The sequence below is a fragment of the Dipodomys ordii genome, unplaced genomic scaffold, assembly GCF_000151885.1.
Source record: "Dipodomys ordii isolate 6190 unplaced genomic scaffold, Dord_2.0 Scaffold17, whole genome shotgun sequence".
Taxonomy (NCBI): domain Eukaryota; kingdom Metazoa; phylum Chordata; class Mammalia; order Rodentia; family Heteromyidae; genus Dipodomys; species Dipodomys ordii.
Window position 1 is genome coordinate 6,272,494 of NW_012267233.1, and position 20,712 is coordinate 6,293,205.

General features: G+C 33.8%; 1 protein-coding gene across 6 annotated transcripts in view; it reads right to left on the minus strand.

The window, feature by feature from the left end:
* Positions 1–446: 446 nt before the first annotated feature.
* Oxr1 (oxidation resistance 1) overlaps positions 447–20,712 on the minus strand; it is a 201,515-nt gene continuing 181,249 nt past the window's right edge. For 4 of the 6 annotated variants that reach the window (XM_013012488.1, XM_013012484.1, XM_013012483.1 and 1 more), the window contains exons 10-15: positions 13,225–13,305; positions 11,347–11,472; positions 9,174–9,326; positions 7,392–7,487; positions 5,563–5,636; positions 447–2,226 (exon numbers count right to left, since the gene is read on the minus strand). In XM_013012488.1, coding sequence (XP_012867942.1) covers positions 2,091–2,226; positions 5,563–5,636; positions 7,392–7,487; positions 9,174–9,326; positions 11,347–11,472; positions 13,225–13,305 — 666 coding nt within the window. In that variant the 3' untranslated portion in view covers positions 447–2,090. The remainder of the gene's footprint in view (positions 2,227–5,562; positions 5,637–7,391; positions 7,488–9,173; positions 9,327–11,346; positions 11,473–13,224; positions 13,306–20,712) is intronic. The other 2 variants (XM_013012489.1, XM_013012486.1) reach the window with 1 other exon arrangement.

Here is a 20,712-nt window from a genome sequence, read left to right on the forward strand (position 1 = left end):
TCTGATGTCACTCTTCCTTTCAAATTTTCCTAATTGCATGGAAATTGTTTTCTCAGTATTGTAATAAAAAATATCTTTATAACATTTATATTCTACCCAATAAAAATGAAAACATAGTTCCAAACTAGCAAATGACTAATTTCCTCATGTGCCAAGTGCCTTCTTTTATATCCATTTTTTAAACTTTGGTGCTGCCCCTACATGAAAGTGTCCTTCCCATGCTATCGTTAATATAAAAGAGAAATATGTTTTGTAAAAGTTCTTAGATATGAAAATAACTTGATTGTTGAATAAATCCAAACTCAAGTTTGTATGTATGCATTTAATTTTATTTGGTATATACCACTATGACCTTATTGGAGGTGAAACCCATTACAGGATTAAAAAAAATATTTTATGATTAGTCAACTCCACAAAGACAATAATACTGCTGTGGAAGACCAAGGGGGGGATAATATATTTATTTACAAAGTCCTTATATGTAAACATTTAACCTATATACTGGTATTAACTTACAGTGAGAGAGCTTTTACATAGACAAGGAAATGATGCCCTGTATTTCTATTCATATTCAGCAATAGCATAATATAATAGAATATCAGATTTTCTTTTTGATTAGCAATATGCTTTTCTTATTTAACTTTCAAATGAACTAGATATATTTAGGTGTTATACAACTAAAACTATTCAAGCCAACATATTTGGCTTATAATTTTATCTTTAGAATAAAGTGCTATAAGCAACCTGGCAATCAACACTTTCTATAAGAACAAAACTACTGTTAAACATTAATTTACAAGATATACAACATTTATCTGGAATCGCTGAGATTTCAGCACAAAGTCATTGTCACATGTATAACAGCAGGATTTATTTTTTTGCATAACATGAAGCTCTGAAATTTAACTGATGAATTATTGCCACAATGGCTTATTGTTGGCTTCCTACAAAAGAGGATAAGAACTACTAGTTAATTCTATCTTTTCATTTTTTGAGGTCACTTGACAGTAAATTTGCATATTCACCAAGTCTACTGAATTACAATATTGTCTACTATGAGTTTACAATATTGTCTACTATAATTACTGCTCTTTTGTAAGAGCAAATGCTAATGGAAATAACATGTATCACTTAAAAAACAAAATCACAATTTTTTTTCCTTTTGAATAGAAAAAAAAATCTGTATTTTTGAAGTTGGTATGCAACAAGGCTAAAACAACAGAACTATAACAGAACTATAAAACGGTATACCTGACACAATATGTTGAAGAAATATGTATCTGTTTCATAGTTGTTATACTTATGATAATGCTCTACTAAGCTACAAACATGTAAATAGAATTTGTTTACTATATTAAATCCAATAGAATCATTAAGTTCTCATTCTCCTTTGTCAATTTATGAATCTTTATCTGAAAAGTCAATGATGAAAGCCATTTGCCCAAACCTGTAGATCATGCGTACTGTGGTCTCTTTATGATTAGAATTCTCCTCAAATTTCATTTCCTTAAAATGAAACTGAGAATACTTGTAAAACTAATAGAGAATGCTATAGTGTGAATCAGAATTAGAACTCATTGGACGGTGAAGTATGATTTTGGCATGTGGGTTGTCTTTCATGAAAGTAAGATAGGCGGGTTCTACTGTCCCCTGTGCCAACCTCATAGACATGAAAGCATCTAGGCTTCATTTCCTCAATGCCCCGTTAGAATGCTAGACAAAAGAAACAATATAGTTCAAATAAATAAATAAAAGGGGTCAACAAAAGAGCACCATCCTATTAGGAGTCTGAGATAACATAAATTGAAAATGAAGTGGTCACAATAATTATCAAAATGCCACCAAAATTTTGACAAAACTCCAGCTATTATACTATGCGGACCCAGGCTATAGTCTAAACCTAAAGAACTTTAGGACAGGTACATGATTTGAAAAACAAACTTCAAAATTATAGCTGTAATAAATGGTAATACAGACTAATTTTAAAGCACTAGTGACATGTTACGTTGTATTGCTTCTTGAACATTCCAAATAAAGCCTGTCCATGTCAGGTTTGGGCCATTATCCTGCTAAGACAGAGAGCACTGTATTTATTCAAAAGCCCAGATTTCAATGTCTTGGATAAAGAAATCTTCCTTCTTAGAAAGTGTACGATTCCCAAATGTTTTACAAGAATGGCTTCTTCCATGGTAAAGATCTCCATCAAGCCAAAGGGCAAATTCTCCACTGAAATACATAAAATAACACTCTTAATAAGCATACCTTAATTTATAGAATAATCTAATTAAGGTATTTCATGTCCAAATACTGAAGATAATTATTTTTTCCAAGCCTATTCTACTACTCTTTATGATACTAACACAGAAATCTTCTTTACAATCCTTCATAAAATATCACTTGGTACACAGATTAAGGAATGAATCCATCAAAACTAGCTTTTAAGACAGGCACATTCTCTTCTTCTTCACTTGGTGTTACAAGTTTCTCTTTGTAGGTGTGGTGCTGGGATCAAATGTTTGGTACTTGCTCTACTAAACTACATTCTCCAATAGTTTTACTTTGCCATATATAGGTAACATGGTTTAAAGTAACAGAAGCAAAATAAAATGTGCTGTTAAAAGTTTGATAAATGAAGCTACATTTCTTTGAGATATTTATAAAGAGTAATTAGAAAGAGTAATTTTGTTAAAAAGATTATCAGTGTCAGCAATGAGTCCCTCCCCTCTGCCCCTCCCACCCGCCTCCGGACATTTTAACTTTGTAAGAAGTTTTGGTTTTCTGGGTTGCTGGCCAAATAGGTCAGTTTAAACAATTTTAAGTACATTAAAAACTGATGCTGAAATACAGTGGGAACCAGACAGAAAGCAGACATAATATGAATTTAAAAGACAGATAATAAGGCCCAATATATCTTATTGGAATATGTAAGGAGAAAAAACAAGTTTTGATAGGGTGTATTTCTATCCTATAAAAACTTCTTTTTACCCCATAGAAGAAGGAAGAAGGGACAAACACAATACAATACATAATATAATGTCCAGAGATATCTCCTGGATATTTTCATTTGAAAAAAAAATAATTAGCCCACTCAGTGGGCACTATCTACATAAAACTGTGGAAAATCCTTTAAGATCTTCGGAATAGAATTAGTTAAGTACAGTGACTATGGAAGAAGAAAAAAGTATTCTACATTCTTAATTACTATCATTTAATTTCTGTGTCTAAAGATATTTCAAGCAGAACTCAGGAATATTCTTGCTATGGTACCAGATGGGAAAAGTGAAAATGCATGGAAAGAAATGAGAAAAGGTGTCTCTCTTGAATACCTACTTATATGTTGGACATTACATTAAAATGTATACATATAGTGACTCTATCTTTTGAGAATTCCTTACTCCATCCAAACACTCTACAACATTCAGTTAATTGTCTCCAATTTAAACCTCAAAGTTCAGAACTGTTAAGGAACATGCTCAAGGTCTCCTATGTCTAATAGTAATTCATGGAGAAGTTAGGAAAAATTTTTGCTAGGATGTGTAGAATGTAGAATCTGAATCAAGTCTATCTGACTACAAACCTACATTAAATCTACTACACTGTGTGATTTTGAGTTTGGAAGCTATGGTTTCATTGTGTTCTCCCAAAGGTTGTGCAGAGAGTGATTCTTGATATGACTGTTGAGAGGAGTTGAAAATTTAGAGATATTGCCAACTAGGAGATGCTTGAATTACTAGGGAGACCATTTCAGGCAACCCCAGTTTCAGGAGAAGTGAGTTTTTAGGTCAGGCCCGACCATTCCTGTCTAGTGCTACCTGATCTCTTCTGCACACAGCTATTTCCTTTCCCGCTTCTCTGTTATGTTGTGATGCAGCCAAAGGGCCCACACCAAAGAGCAGACAAATGGGCGACCTAATCTGGACTTTCAGCCTGCAAATCTGTAAATTAATAAATCTCTTTAAAAGTACTCAGCTTCAGCTATTTTGTTAAAGCAAAAGAAAATGCCCTAATAATGGGAATCTTAAATAGAATTTTGGAATAGTAAGTCTCAGAAAATTTTATTTTCTGAACATATATGCTTATCCTCAAATATAAGAAACTTGTTGCCTTGGATAAGTCAATAGTTAGGTTAGCTTGGTAGAATCATGCAACACAATCAAACTCTAGTTCTAGAAGATGTTTTAATGACATTGAGCATATTTATTTATTTATTTATTTATGTTGGTCATGGAGTCTGAACTCTGGGCCTGGGTGCTGTCCCTCAGCTCTTCAGCTCAAGACTAGCACTCTACCACTTGAGCCACAGTGTCACTTCCAGCTTTTTCTACTTATGTGGTGCTGAGTAAATCAAACCCATGGCCTCATGCATGCAAGGCAAGTACTCTACTGCTAAGCCACCTTCCTAGCCCCTGATCATGCTATTTATAAAAGCATTGATAAAGTTTGTAATAGTTGATTATTATTCTGAAGAGCTAACAAGAACATCTACAACTACCCTTTTAGGGAGAGCTGATGAAATTCTTCTTGAAAAAAAGAAGTGCAAGTGGACAATGTTAATTTTATTTGCTGAGTCCAACAACCAAAAATAATTAAGGCTACAATAACCATAGTTACTTTTTAATCATTGTAATTATGTCTTCCAAATGCTTACTTATGGAGAAAATAAAAAAATGCTAGAATCATAGAGGATGATATTCTTGAATAATAATAAAACTCTGGGCTAAATGAACTGGTATTACATATCTGTAACAAACACTTTTACAGATCTGGTAATTATTTGACATACTTGTACCTGATACTGAAAGACTGAAAGCTAATGCTTGCTAAAAACTATTTAAGTAGTATGTGTTATGTGGTAGAAGGACTGGACACTAAGCAAAGTTGAGAAATTAAGAAAACATAGCTCCTCAAAGTTGGAGTTCTTGTTAGGTCAAAAGAATCAAATTGACCTAGATAGTTAAAGGGAAAAAGAAAACAAAACAAAACAACTCCCCCCCCCCAAGAATGTGGGTGTTATCAAATCTTTTTTCAGAAACATAAATTGTTATTGTCTAAAGTATTTATCCAAAATATTGATGAAAATACAAGGTAACTATTGAACTTGTCCAACACACTGAGAAAAATACACATCAAATTTATTTGAAAAATCTTAAAGTCTAAAGCTGTAAGTATAGTTCCCTTTCAAATTGCTAAGAGACACTGTGCTCTAAAGAAGATAGGTTTTTAAAGAGAATGGACTAAATAAATAGGATGGTAGGACAAAAACATAAATATTCCATTAACAATTTAAGTTCTATACTTGAGCATCTTCTTATATACTTTGCCAAAATATACAAAATAGATTCCAATATCAAAATAGTCCAATGATTATTTTATAAATAATCTAAATGCATTTTTATAACTTTCTTAAAAATCTTAGTGTGGTTGCAAGGGGTAACATTGTATTCATAAGACACATTATGTTCATAAACTGATTTGTTGAATGGCAACTCCTCTGTACAACTACTTAACAATAATAAAAATATCCCTTAAAAAATCTCATAGTGAAATATCTAACAAACTTACCCTCCACCACCGAAAGCTAGTGAATCCATGTCTCCTTTGATAAAAAACATATTATCTCCTGTCCACTTAAAGACCTACATGAATGGGGAGGAAAAAGGCTTTCAATAAAGAGACAAAAATGGTACTAAAAATAACTACTCTCAAACCCAATAGAGTTTGCAAGGTCTAAACAGATAGTAACAGGAAGAACCACAAAGAAGTTTAGCATAGAAGAACTGGTGTCTTCGTTTTCAGTGTCTATATGACTCAATTTGAAAGCACATGCTATACATTTATTTCTAACTATTCAAATCTTGATAACTTTTCACACATCTCTTTTTCTCCCTTGCTTGCTTGCTTGCTGAGCCCCATACTTGCTAGGTAGATATTCTTACCATTTGAATCTTTTTCTGTTTCTTTTTCTTTAGTTATATTTCAGATAGCATCTCATGTTTCTTCCCCAGGCTTGGATCAAAATATGACCCTGATGGTCCTATTTCAGGTTTCCATAGAGTTGAGACGACAGGAATGAGAGAAAATGCCTGCTTGTTGATAGATGTACTAACTTTCTTCCCAAGCAGGCCTCGAACCCATAACCCTTTCTCCCATCATTGCCTTTAGAGTAGCTGGCACTACAGATGGAAGTCATTTCTGACTCTACTTCTCTCTTCTGACATTAGCTTTTCTTTGAACTTTTAACATAAATGCACATTATATCTGAGAGTCATATCTTCTTTGGGAGGCACAGGTTTTCTGTTGATTGTTATATTAGCCATGTTCACAATGTGTATTTATTATTCCAATTTGTTCTCTAAAGAACAAAGAGAACTTAGAACATTTGAGAAATCTGAAGGCAAAATTAAACATTAATATTCTTAATTATTTATTTCTAATCTTCTAGAGGTGATTAAACTAAACCTAATGTCTATTACATGTAACAGTTTAATAGCCTATAGCACCTTACCTTTATAACATTTTTTACTCCTTACAATTTTCAATAAAGCTTTCTAACACTCATACATTCATCTGCTTTGCCAAATTATTGTACTTATCAAGAAGCAACAGTATTCAAAGGTTTGTAAACCTGAAGCTTCAAATTATGATAACTGAGCTCTCAGCTATACCAACTGACTAATCTGACAAGCCAGTTAAGCACAGTATTTTTTTCTTTCTTTGGTGTTGGTCCTGGGGAACTCATGACTTAGGAGCTGTCCTTAAGCTATTTTGCTTAAAGCTAGTGCTCTAACACTTGAACCACAGCTACACTTCCTGGTTTTTGGTGCTTACTTGGAAATGAGGGTCTCACAGATTTTCCTGCCTGGGCTGGCTTTGAATCATAATCCTCAGATCTAAGCCTCCTGAGTAGGTAGGATTACAAGTATGAGCCACCAGCTCATGTATGCCACCATGATGAATGCCTGGTAACAGATCAGGTATAGTACACATGATTCTTAATTTAATTTTTTTTGGGGGGTCTGGTCGTGGGGCCTGAACTCTGGGCCTGGGCACTGTCCCTCAGCTCTTCAGCTCAAGGCTAGCGCTCTACCACTTGAGCCACAGCACCACTTCCGGCTTTTTTGTTTTTGCTTATGTGGTGCTGAGGAATCGAACCTAGGGCCTCAGGCATGCAAGGCAAGCACTCTACTACTGAGCCACCTTCCCAGCCCTCTTATTTAATTTTTGACAATCTTTTTATATCATTTTATTCTGCAGGAAAGCTGCCTAAGTTTAAACTAGTGAAGTTATCAGCATAAGAAAGAAATGCAAGTTGAATTGAGTGCATCATTCAAGGTGCTTGTGCTTCTCATTCTACCATCACTATATAAATAAAGTATTAAAAATGTCCTTACCTCAAACTCCGGGCAGAATGTAAAAACAAAGGTCTCTCCGGTACCATAAAAGCCATCACTTACTTTAAATGGCTCAGATGCTAATGCACCAAAAACCTAAGGACAAAAAGGTCATGTTCAATGATGTGACTATTAACTTGTTTCATTAAATACTATACTTCATCATATATATGTACATATATATATATATATACATATATATAAATATATACATATATATAATTTGTTTTTTTTTCGGTCCTGGTGCTTCAACTCAGGGCCTAGACTCTATCCCTGAACCTTTCTGTGCTTAAAGCTAGTGCTCTACCACTTGAACCACAGCACTGATTCCAGCTTTTTCTGAGTAGTTTATTGGAAATAAAAGCATTTCAAGGACTTTCCTTCCCAGGCTGGCTTTGAATTTCAATCCTCAGAGCCTAGCCTCTAGAGCAGCTAGGATTACAGGCATGAGCCACTGGTGCCCAGCTCATCATACATATTTAAAATGAAAACAAAACTGGGATCAGAAATAATTTTACCAACTTTTATTTAAACATATCAATTATTATATAATTCACATTCTTGCCAAATACAAAGCATATTAGGTTCTCAATGGGAGAAAAGAATTTTTCCTACTTTGAAAACAAAAATATATTACAGAAATCTACAATGGGGTTAACATTTCAGGGGCAGTTACTGGCATAATGTATACATAAGAAGGACACATGCTGCTATGGATGTCACTGTAAGAAAGCAGATGTCTTTATGAGTTTAGCAAACATTTTGCTACTAAAAAGTATGTTATTTATTTTTCATCACTGGTCAGAAAATTCTGTAAGGCTAGGTTTTGATCTAAATTGCTTGGCCTTTAGCTCTATGGCCTTGCATATTATACCACACACACATCAGATGTCCTATTAAACCATAAATGGATATGAGAGCTGGACAAGTCGCCTAAGGCGCCACATTACAAAGGGAGAGGATAGGGCATGTCAGGTGATCTCTATAGTCATTGTCTCTCTTGACATTCTATTTTTATTCTTCACTTTTTAAAAGAAAAACCTCCTGGATTTAGAGATGATTTTAGAGAAAAAATCATACAGAATATAAATTTACAATTCAATTAATGATTATCACTAAGCATAATACCATGTATTAAGATTTTGAATTTTAATTTAATGTTCGCAATTCTTATCCCTACTTTTATGTGTAGCAGTACTTCATTTATTTTCATTAGTATAAATATCTTTTGAGTATACAACCTGTGTAAATTAATTCTAAAATAGAAATGAGAGTATTAATCTTGTAGAGCTTTTGATGACTAAATAACAATGCAGATGAAGTAATCAGTCAAGTAGTGAAATTTGTATCAATACTGTGATTTCTTCTCATTACTTGTAACTAATATGAAGTTATTGTAAGAAACTAGTATTTTTCTCTCCTAAAGTTTCATTCTTATAATTACTACACTTGACATTATCAAAACTTTATGCTCCACAAACCTCATTTTTCTCATCTTTCTCATAGCTATGAGAAAGATGGGCTCATCCTATATATAGCAACATAGCTTTCTCAGAGATAGTGGTAAAATTAAAACATAGTACTACATTACATTCTGTTCATGCTTCTATTTATCCTTTATAATATTCAGCATTGCCTAGAATTTATTAATATTACACAGTAATTATCAGTCACAGAGTAAATATGTATCAATGAAATACTTTCTTGACAAAATATTCAAAAGTTATGTTATATAATTTCTTTAAAGTAAGTAAGGTAATGGATACAGTTAGTTTCTCATACCTGTCCATCACTGTCCTTAATCACCATCAGCACTGGGGTGTCTAAACCTGTCATTGTTCGGTAAAGGGTCTTCAAACTTGTGCCATGCTTTCCAGTACCATAAACAAGAGTCCATGGATAGCCAATAGTTCTTGGGGGAAGATGTTTGGTTAGCTTAGAAAAACAAAATGTTAGCTTATTGTCAATATTAATATTAATAAAAGTTGGAATTTAGTCATACATATAATATAGAAGATAAAAATAACAATAGGAATTATTCTCCATGATTGTGAGATGCCTGAAGAGTAATCTGATATTTCATGAAATATTATTTGTTTACCATGAAAGACTCATGCTGGATTATGTATTGCTTAATGTCAACTGCATGTAATTAAAAGAAATTACAATTAAAACAAATAATTAGCAAATACCTCCAAACTAATAACTCATGTTGCACTATCAGAAATCTTTTTTAAATTTTTTTTATTAAGTTTTTTTCTTGTGAAAATACTGTACAGAGGGGTTACAATTACATGAGCAAGGTAATGAGTACATTTCTTATCAAGCATTGTTGCCTCCTTCTTTGTTTCCCCTACTCCTACCCTCCACTTCCATTCTCCCCCCTCCCCCCTCCCTGCCAAACTTGTAAAGTTCATTTTTTGACATAGCATCTTATACTTTCATTGTTGCAATGGGTCCACCTATATCCCTATTTAAACTATTTTTTCCCTTACCCTCCCCAAATTATACCAACATCAAATACAATGAAAACAGGGGTTATTACATGGGGGAGGGACATACAAAGCAACCAAAAAAAATCACCTTATAAATAGGTTAGAAACAATAGCAAGAAAGAAAAACCACTTGAGTCCTTATCTTTGGGTTCATTTCACCTAACATCAACTTATCTGACCTTTTCTTCTTGTCTAAGACATATACTAGTTATTGCAAATAAGGGAAACCATGGGACCTATGTTTCTTTGGGCCTGGCTTACTTCACTTCTGCATGGCAAAGGACATAGCTAGCAATCTCAGTAGAAACCTTACAGATTGGAAGATCTTCACTGGCCATACAATGGACAAGGGTCTCATATCTAAAATATACCTGGAACTCAAAAAATTAAATCTCCCAACAAATCCTCAAAGAAACAACTGCCCAATAAATAAGTGAGATAAAGACTTAGAGAAACTTCTCTGAAGAGGAAAGAAGGATGGCCAATAGACACATAAAGACATGCTCAACCTCTCTAGCCATAAAAGAAATGCAAATCAAAACCTCACCCCAGTTAGAATGGCTATAATCAAGAACTCTAATAACAACAGATGCTGGAGAGGATGTGGACAGAAGGGAACCTTACTGCATTGTTGGTGGGAGTGGAAACTTGTTCAACTACTTTGGAAAGTAGTATGGAGGTTCCTCAAAAGACTCCACGTAGTACTCCCCTATGACCCAGCAATCCCACTTTTGGGCATTTACCTGAATGATCACAAACAAGACCATACTAAAGCTACCAGCACAACTAGATTTATTGCAGCATTATTTGCCATAGCTAAGATATGGAACCAACCCAGTTGCCCCTCAGTAGATGAATGGATCAAGAAAATGTGATATATATACACAATGGAATTCTATGCCTCCATCAGAATGACACTGCCCCATTTGTTAGGAAATGGAAAGACTTGGAAAAAATTATATTAAGTGAAGAAACCTTTTTTTTTATAGATCTGTGACTTTCAACAAGTTAGATCTGTGTGAAAACTTGGGTCACTTAAAAAATGCACAATAACAACAGCTATTCCTACAGCTGTTCTAATAGCTACATGAGATGAAATGCATACATACATAAAGAGCATTGTGTGGTGTGGTCATACACCCCACTAATTATAGTATTGGCTCATTAAGAGAAGAGGGTTGCAAGTTCAAGGCCAGACTGAGCTATTCAAAATTTTGGTTTCAAGTACATACAAGCAAATAAACAAATAAATAATGGCAAGTTTATATGTAAACCTCTGCTTTTGTAAATCTCCTTAGTGTTTTATATTAATACCACCTGCTACATTGTGCTTATTCCATTTTATGGGAATGGAGTAACAGTAGGAGTAACCTGGTAACACATAGCAAAAACAATTGAGAAAGGCAGTTTTATTCTCATGAACACACACTAAGAAATGCACCTGTGCAGATGTATCATACCTTTTCAATTTGATCTGGCAGTAGGAGTTCACTGGGATCACTTAGGTTAGGTCTAAAAGATTCAGACTCCAGGTCTGCTTTTATTGGAGCAACCTGCTTTGAATTTATGTCTTCTCTTGTAGTGATCTAAAATGTAAACAATAGCAATGTATTAATATGATATTCTTTGTGATTTTCTTTAAAGAATCTCAAGTCTTTGTTTTAACTAAAACTTACAGTTTAGATTAGAATACAGATTAGAGTATTCACTTATGATTTTAAAGCAAAGATGTCTTGTCTACTGGTCTATTCAATGCAGAAAAAGATTTGAGAACAAAGACAGTTTTCTCATATGCTCTATGAGGAAAAACTGGTAATGAATTCTAAGCCCTCATATTTATGTGTAATAGAAGATAGCTGCATGCACTCATTTGACTTCAAGGTACAAAAGTAAACCAGCCAAGCTTGCTTTTTAATTAAGTGCTCTTTAAAATATATAGTGCTATTATTTTCATGCTTAGCACAGAAGCTGTCAAGATGAAGAAAAGTTCCTGGAGATCAAATTTTTAAAGACCAGTACAATAAAAAAATATTACTTTCTTTTCATTGGTGCATGTGTGTATGCGCACGCGCACGCGCTTTGGAAAGTTACCATTTTTCAGGGTTTTTTTTTTTTTGAACATTTTCTACGCACGGAATCATTACCTGCTTTAATCAAATAAAATCTTCAAGGTTAAGTCATTTAAAAGTCTGTATTAAAGGTTAGATCACATTCTTCTACTTGATGGAAATCATCTCATTAGTATTATTAAAATGAAAAAATACTCACTAATGTAGTTTATTCTTAATGTCTACTTTTTATATTAATTTTCCTGTATAAAACACTGTATAAAACATTAAAACGATTAAAAGCAATGAAACAATTATTGATGAAACTTTAATTAGCAAAGAAACTTTAATTAGCAATTACGCAGAATGCTGTTGGAGCAGATAACTAAAATGCAGCAAAACTCAGTGACTGATTCCATACAGAAATGAAATCTTGCTCAATTACTTTGTTCTTCTAATAGATTTCTTATCAAACCCAGATAGCATGTATTTTCAACCAATACATGTTCTAGAACTGAAATGTTTTTGATGAGAAGCTAAGTACTGATGCCTTCACATCAGCCTAACATTTTAGCCATATTTAAGTGATGTGAAAAGTTAAAGACACCCAGAAACACTAGGAAAATTAAAAGAAAAGTATTCAGTAGTTCTACCCAAGTCATGAATATGTATTAAAAGAAAACACAAAATTAATAGACAAAACTGAAAAAAATGAATTTTCAATTATCTCTTTTTTCTTGCTAAAAAGTAATAAAGATAATTTCACAGAATTTTAAATAATTTCATCTGGCTCTGGTGCCCACCCTATACTATTCTAATACCTCAAAAATAAAAACAAGATGTCCCATTAAGATATTTGATGGGGGAGTTCATATAACCAAAATAACCTTGAGGAAGAGAAAATACTTGCTATCCAACAAATTTACTTAAATTTCCCCATAATCTTATCTCTTTAAGATTGTTTAGTAAAGATTTGATCACAAAATCAAAGACTACTAATATTAAATTAAATGAAAACTCATTAGTCAAAGAAACACAGAGTACTGAGAGGGGGTTCTGAAGTGATAGAATTACACTGAATACTTTTCAAATGAAAGGATGACAGAAAAGATAATCCTAGAGCTCTTCCAGGTAACATTGTATACCTCAATACAAAGAAGAATTTTCTGATGGGTTATTTTAGCACTTCAGTCAAAACAAATCCTTCAAATATGAGATTTGCCCTGACAAAAAAGACTAAAACCAGGGACTATGTAACCTCTGAGGGGTTTAAACTACTGAAGGGGGCACCTGGAGACGTCTGCAGAGTGTGCGCAGTTCTTCAGTATTTAGAGCATCGATCCTGCGGTGATACTCAGCCACTGATACTACCTGAATGTGGAGACAGGAAGACAATAATTCCACTGACAGTTGAGGAAATATCCACACAAAAAAAGCAAGAAAAGAAAAAGGAGAAATTTAAATGAGGAAAGAGAACTGTGATCAGGACTTCTTCCCCCACTCCATGCTGAAAATCTAAGAGATCTATATCAAACTAGACCAAAATACACGCGGATTTGTTTCACAACTACTTGAAAACAAAAAATTTATTGTATGGACTATTTCAAATAGACTTGAATTTAGTTGAATAGAAATGGTAGTTATAAAAGAGTGGCTACATAAAATATAACATGTTTTACTAACATCAAAGGGAACGTACAAAATCTGAAGTCTTACAAGACAGTGGTAGTCAACTTATTCCCTCAATCAGCTGAGCTCAAAAGCATCTTAAAGGCCATGCTGAAAGAATTTCCTATAGGTACAAGGGACAAACATACTCATCTATTTCAGAAAGAGTGGAGGAGGCCAGAAAAAAAAAGAAAGTACATTTTAAAACTCAAGGCAATTAAAATAAGGGAGGAGGGAGCTCAAGAAGTAGAGAATTAAATTTTCAAAAACATGCTTAACCAACAGTGTCTTCTGAGGAAAGTCAATTTTTCAAACGGCTGTTTTGCTAGGTTTTTTTTTTGCTGTTTTGTTTCTATTTTATAACTTTATGGTTTGTAGTGACGTTATTTGTGAACAAACTTTACTACTTTCTAAAATTCTATCGTTGCCTGGACCACTCTCTTCCTTGATGCTGAATCTGAAAGCCACATGACAGATAAACACCATTATAGAAAGACATAAGAAAAAACACATTTCTTCAAGCTGACACAGTTAAAGCTTTTTCAGACCAAGACACAATGATAAGAATTCTTGCTAATATGGTAACCTAAAATGGTATCATAAATAAGTTCTTATTTTCCTCCTATGATAAATTAGGACAGATTGCATATAGTGAGTGCACACAATAAATGCAGTTCAATCATTGGTTTATAAAGTATTTACAATGTCTAGTCAAAATATTAACATGTCCTGTACCTCCAGTCAATTTAAATGAATTGATCACCAGCTAACACTTGAAATAATTCTAGGAGAAGCAAGGATTGTTGAAAGCTATGACACATGTATGAAGAGGAAAAAAAAAAAAGGAGAGATGTGGAATACATCCATTCGAGCTAATGTATACATTGACTTGTGTCAAGCAACAATGTGTACAAATGGTAGCTCACTCCATACTTATAACAACAACAAAATGGCTATGTACTCCTGCACAGGGAATAGGAAATCTTTTTTTCTCTCTATCAAACTCCTTGCTTTGCCACTTAAAAAAGCATCTACTTTTTCTCACTCGGGGTTTTAAATTGTAGTCTTGCCTCTTTAGACCTTTTAAATTCACTGCCTAATTAACCCTGTTATTTACTCATATGCTCTGATGAGTGAAAACACAGAAAATTGTCAAGAGTGTGTAAATTGAGGGAAAAGATTTGAAAATCACTACAGAAATACATTTACTCTTCTCAAAAAAATATGGATAGAACTTGAATTCATTTTTATATGTTTGGTAATTCATATTCTATGTATAGAACTACTTCTTGGTTCACCTAAACATTCAAATCAAATAGAAAATCTATACATTTCTGTAAAATATTCTGTATCACATTCCTGATTATTAGGGTACATAGATGAAGAAACCAAGACCTTCCACTTAAAAGTACAATCACCATCTGGCTAAGAAGCAAATTATTATTATTATTTTTTGGTCCGGTTGTGGGGCCTGAACTCTGGGCCTGGGCGCTGTCCCTCAGCTCTTCAGCTCAAGGCTAGCACTCTACCACTTGAGCCATAGCGCCACTTCTGGCTTTTTTCTTTTTGCTTATGTGGTGCTGAGGAATCGAACCCAGGCCCCAAGCCTGCAAGGCAAGCGCTCTACCACTGAGCCACCTTCCCAGCCCAAGAAGCAAATTATTAAGCAATAAAATTGTTTGGACAAACTAATAAGTCTCAATGGAAAGAAATAAGTATTAGGAGCTACAATTCACTGAACTAAGTCTAGCTTTTTCATTCTTTAAGAAAAGACTCTCACATACATATTCTCTTAAGTATTTCCGAAAGATTGCCGGTATAAAGATAAGATTAAATTCATCCATCTGTATTACAAATCAACAAACAATAAAAACAGGACCAGCCAGAAGAGCAGAGAAAGTTAATATTTTCTTTCAATCTCATGAATAAGAACATGTTCACCTATTGTACACATAAAAAGCAATACACCTTGGCCTAATAGTCCTTACAGGATATTCCAAGTGTTTCCCTCTGAAGATTACTCCAGAATAAGCAAAAACCCTCTCAAATTGCTTTGCCAGCTAACAAAACTCTAGTAAATGCCTGTGAATGTGCCATTTTATTATATATTTTTTATTATCTACTTATGTATTTTTATTACATATAGTTTATAAATTGAGCCACAGTGACACTTCCTGTTTTCTGGTGGTTAATTAGAGATATAGTCTCACAGACTTTCCTGCCTGGGCTGGCTCTGAACCACGATCCTCAGATCTCAGCTAAGGTGACAGATGTGAGTCATAGGATCTGGCTATTGTACTCTTAATATAAGGACAAAAAAAAATGATAAGTAATCAGTGATGTTTTCCAATCTATGTTTTGTTACACTTCTAAGAAAAAAGGAGGTACTGTAAGTCTGAACTGTAATTTTACAGTTCACAAAAATGGGATGTAATAGCATTCTTAAAGTCACAAAAACTGTATCCTACTATTTTTCATCAAACAACTCTGTCATCATACAATTATGTTAAAATTTTACTCAATTTTGCCTGGTTAAAATTACTGCTTTTAAAATAACACTTCATGAAACTATAGAAGGAAAGATATAAAAGGAGCAAGTTGATAATCATATTAGATAAATGAAAAACAAAATTGATAGGGGAACAGAAAATGAAATACAGAATAAACTAAAAATAGAAAACAGTAAAGTTTTAAACATGATTTCTGCTTTTAAAAAAGACTTCCTGGGCTGGGAAGGTGGCTCAGTAGTAGAGTGCTTGCCTTGCATGCATTAGGCCCACATAATCAGAAAAAAACGAAAGCAGCACTGTGGCTCAAGTGGTAGAACACTAGCCTTGAGCTGAAGAGTTGAGGGACAGCGCCCAGACTCAGAGTTCAGGCCCCACAACCAGGAAAAAAAAAAAAAAAGAAGCTTCACTTAAAAAAAAAAGACTTCCTAATTAAAATATTTGTACACGATTCAATGATTCTCAGGAGAAAGCAGATACAGTCACTTTTAGGCAAAAAGAAATCTATACCTATGAAAAGCCATTTAAATAAAGTATACATATATTTTTGGTAGCTTTCTGAAGCAACATAAATATAACATGGGTCTCAGAAAAAAGAGATAATCTTTTTACTCTATAAAATATCAGAATACCTATTTACATGATCTTAAATTCTTTTGTGTTCTGTATGATATACAGAGCAAAAATATACTTTCAAAATAATATAAGCATAACTCATAATTATGATTCATAAAATGAATATAAATTAATAAACTGAATAAAGAGGTTAAAGTTTATGTTTCGTGTGCGTGCGTGCGTGCATGCGTGCGTGCGTGTGTGTGTGTGTGTGTGTGTGTGTGTTGGTCCTGGGGCCTGAGCTCAGGGATTGTGTACTGTCTGATCTTTTGGGCTCAAGGCTAGCACTCCACTGGAACCACAGCTCCACTTCTGGCTTCTACTTATTTATTCTTTTTGGTGATGGTGGTTAATTGGAGGTAAGAGTCTCACAAACCTTCCTGCCCTGGCTGTCTTAGAACAATGATCATGAGATCTTAACCCCCTAAGTAGCTAAAGTTACAGGAATGAGCCACTGGCGCGCCCATCTGTTTCCATTTCTTAAAATGAATAGTATCTGCTCATGTAACTGTAACCTCTCTGTACAGTATTTTCACAATAAAAAATTTATTAAAAAAGAAAAGGAAACGAGAAAAAATGAATAGTACCTATTATAATATATTATCGTAGTATCTACCATAGAAGAGGGAAGGTGAATGGAGAAGGTGAATGAAGATAAATACGGTTGAAGCAGTTTATCTGTATAGATGGATATATATCATGGGTCCTGTTGAAGTTGTTTTAGATGGGAGATGGTATGAGAGACTAATAGAGGTAGTAAGTTTGATTGGGATACATTATATGCATGAATTAAAGTATCAGAATGAACCTTCCTTTGTATAATTAATATGTGCTAATTAAAAATCATAAAAAAGAGGTTAAAAATTTTGGAAACTAATAAGATCCAATCTATCCCAATCAGATACCAGAAAAAAAAAAGAAATACTTGAAGAAATAACACTGGAAAAGTTTTCCAGAACTAAATAATCTACAGATTGAAGAAAGATTCTGTACTCTAAACAAGAATTACACACACAATACAAGATCAAACTTCATAATGCTAGAAACAATGAGGTAGCCTAAAAGTAAACAGTTATAAGAATTCACAAATCTCAATTTTACCAACCCTCTTAGGATACGCTATTAAACTGGGCCCTCAAGAGTCTTACTTCAGCAATATGAATTCAGAATAAATTAGTGAAGGAGAGATTACAAAATACCTAGTATCAGCAATGGCCAATCTAGAATTGTTTATGTAAGCAAAACTACTTTACAAGATGAGAGAAATAGCTTCCCTTGCTAGCTGTGAGGAATTAGGTAGAGTACCCTGTATGGATATGAAAATCTTCAGAAATTTATTTCCCTCCTATAAATGATACAATTATAACTTATAGATATACTCCCATACTCTAAATACCAAATACGATGTAAATGCTAAAACAGGTGTAATACTGTATTGTTAGGGAATAAAGACAAGAAAAAAGTCTGTACATGTTCAATATGGACACTATTTTCAATCCACAATTGGTTTTAAGTTGGTTGTATTTTTAGAGCCAAAGAAACTAACAGTGTTTAACTATCAAGAAATCTCACTAAAAAAAGTTCCAAGAATAAATGTAAAAAGAAGGAAAATAATTGAAATGTGTATAAATCTAAGCAAAGGTAGTATGAATAAAGTACAATTTATAATGTAATAAAAGAATAGGATAAATGTACACGTCTACAGCATGTAACTGGCAAGTAGGATGACTGACAATAAGGACATCTAGGAGTACTTTTACTTTTAATACCAGTACTTGGGCTTGAACTCAGGGCACAGACACAAGTCCGTTAGCTTTTTCGCTCAAACTTGGTATTCTACCAATTGTACCACAGCTTCACTTCCGGCTTTTTTATAGTTAATTGGAAATGAGTCTCATGAACTTCCTCCCTATGCTGGCTTAGAAATGCAATCTTCAGATTTCAAACTCTTATGTGTGTGAGCCATTGGTGCCTAGCTGAGTCCTTTTTTTTTTTAAATTGCTGTTCAGGAAGGGAAAGAAATATACCTTAGCTTCAGATTTGATAAAGAACAAAACTTCAGAGAATTTCATTGAAAGTATAGAAACAACAACAACAAAAAGCACACAGCTTAAGTCAATCTTAAAAAACAATGGGAGCACAAGAATGGAGGGAAGAAGGGTGAGAAAATGCAGTCATCATATTTAATTTAGGTTATATAAAAATTAAAACTATGGTTGTGTGCCCGTGTTCATGCCTGTAATTCTAGCCACTCAGGGAGGCTGAGATCTGAGGATTGTGGTTTGAAGCCAGCCTGGCCAGAAAAGTCCCTGTGAGAGTCTTATCTCCAATTAACCACTCAAAAATTGAAAGTGGAGCTGTGGCTCAACTGGTAAGAGTGCTAGCCTTGAGCAAAAGAGACTCAGGGACAGCTCCCAGGCACTGAGTTCAAGCCCCACAATCGAAATAAATAAATGAAAAAATAAACGTTACCAGAGGATAGGGATAAGAGAAGAAAAATGGGGGAGAGGAGAATGATGGAAGGGGTGACATTGATCAAGATATATTGTACTTATAACCTGACTTATGATACATGGCACAGCCAATCTTTAGGGAAGCATATATATTAAACGAGAAGTGGTATGACAAATTAATGCCTATACTGAAAACGATTCTCTATAATGAAAAATAGGGAGGTTCTACCTTTAAGTTATACTAAAAGAATGTGTTCCAAATTGTAAAGTAACCACAGAAAAGGTTAACTGAAATACTAATAAGTGAAAAAATATGGATTCCCAAAGATGTTCAATAAAAATTAGAGAAGGCAAAAAAGAGAGTACAAGATCAATTCCTTGAAAGACAAACTACCAAAAGTCATACAAGAAGAGGAAATGGTGCTGTGGCTCAAGTGGTAGAGTGCTTGCCTTTAGCTGAAGATCTCAAGGACAGCACACAGGCCCAGAGTTCAAGCCCTATGACCGACCAAAAAGAAGAAAAAAAAAAGAAGAAACAGACCACATGATTAAGTCTGCTATCTATTAATAAACTGAATGAATGACAACTTTCCAAATATAAAGCATCAGGACCACATGGATTCCTTAACAAATAACTACTCAATATTTAAGGAAGAAATAATATTAATTCTCCACAATCTCTTGTAGAAAATAGAAGCAGAGGGAATACTTACTAACTCATTCTGTGAGGCCAGCATTACCCTAATAAAAAAACAAAGACATTACAAGTAAGGAATACTATAGACCATTATCTCTCATGAAAATACCTGCACAAATACTTGAAAAAGTATTATCAAGATGAATCAAACAATGTATATAAAGAATAATACAGAATGGCCAAGTGAGATTCATCCAAGATATACAAGACTAAGCTAACATTTGAAAATTAACTGATGAATCCATTACATCATAGGCTAAAGAAGAAACTTCAGGTAATCATCTATAGATGCAGAAAAAGTACTAATAACAAGACAATATCCACTTATAGTTAGAAACACTCCATAGCTAGGGAACAGATAAGAATTCAATTTGATAAACACTGTGATTTTTTAAAAAAACAAAACCAAAGTCCCTTTGCAGTAAGACTGAGTGCAAAGCAAATTCCTATCCAAAAATTATAGAAGAGGTAATTGACAGTGCAATACGATAAGCAAAGAAGATATAAAGAGAGAAGGAAATTAAAACTAACTTTGTTAGCAGATGATATGAACATTCCAAAGAATCAAAAAAACACAAATTAACAAATGATCATACCAATATGAGTATAGACTAACATACAAAAAAACAATTCCTTTTCAATATCGTTAATATTAGCACCAGATTAATAAAATTCTTAAACATAAACCTAACAAAATATGCAGAAGATCTTCATGAAGAAAAGTACTAAATTCTGATAAAGAAAATAGAGATTTAGGGCTGGGAAGGTGGCTCAGTGGTAGAGTGCTTGCCTTGCATGCATGAGGCCCTGGGTTTGATTCCTCAGCACCACATAAGCA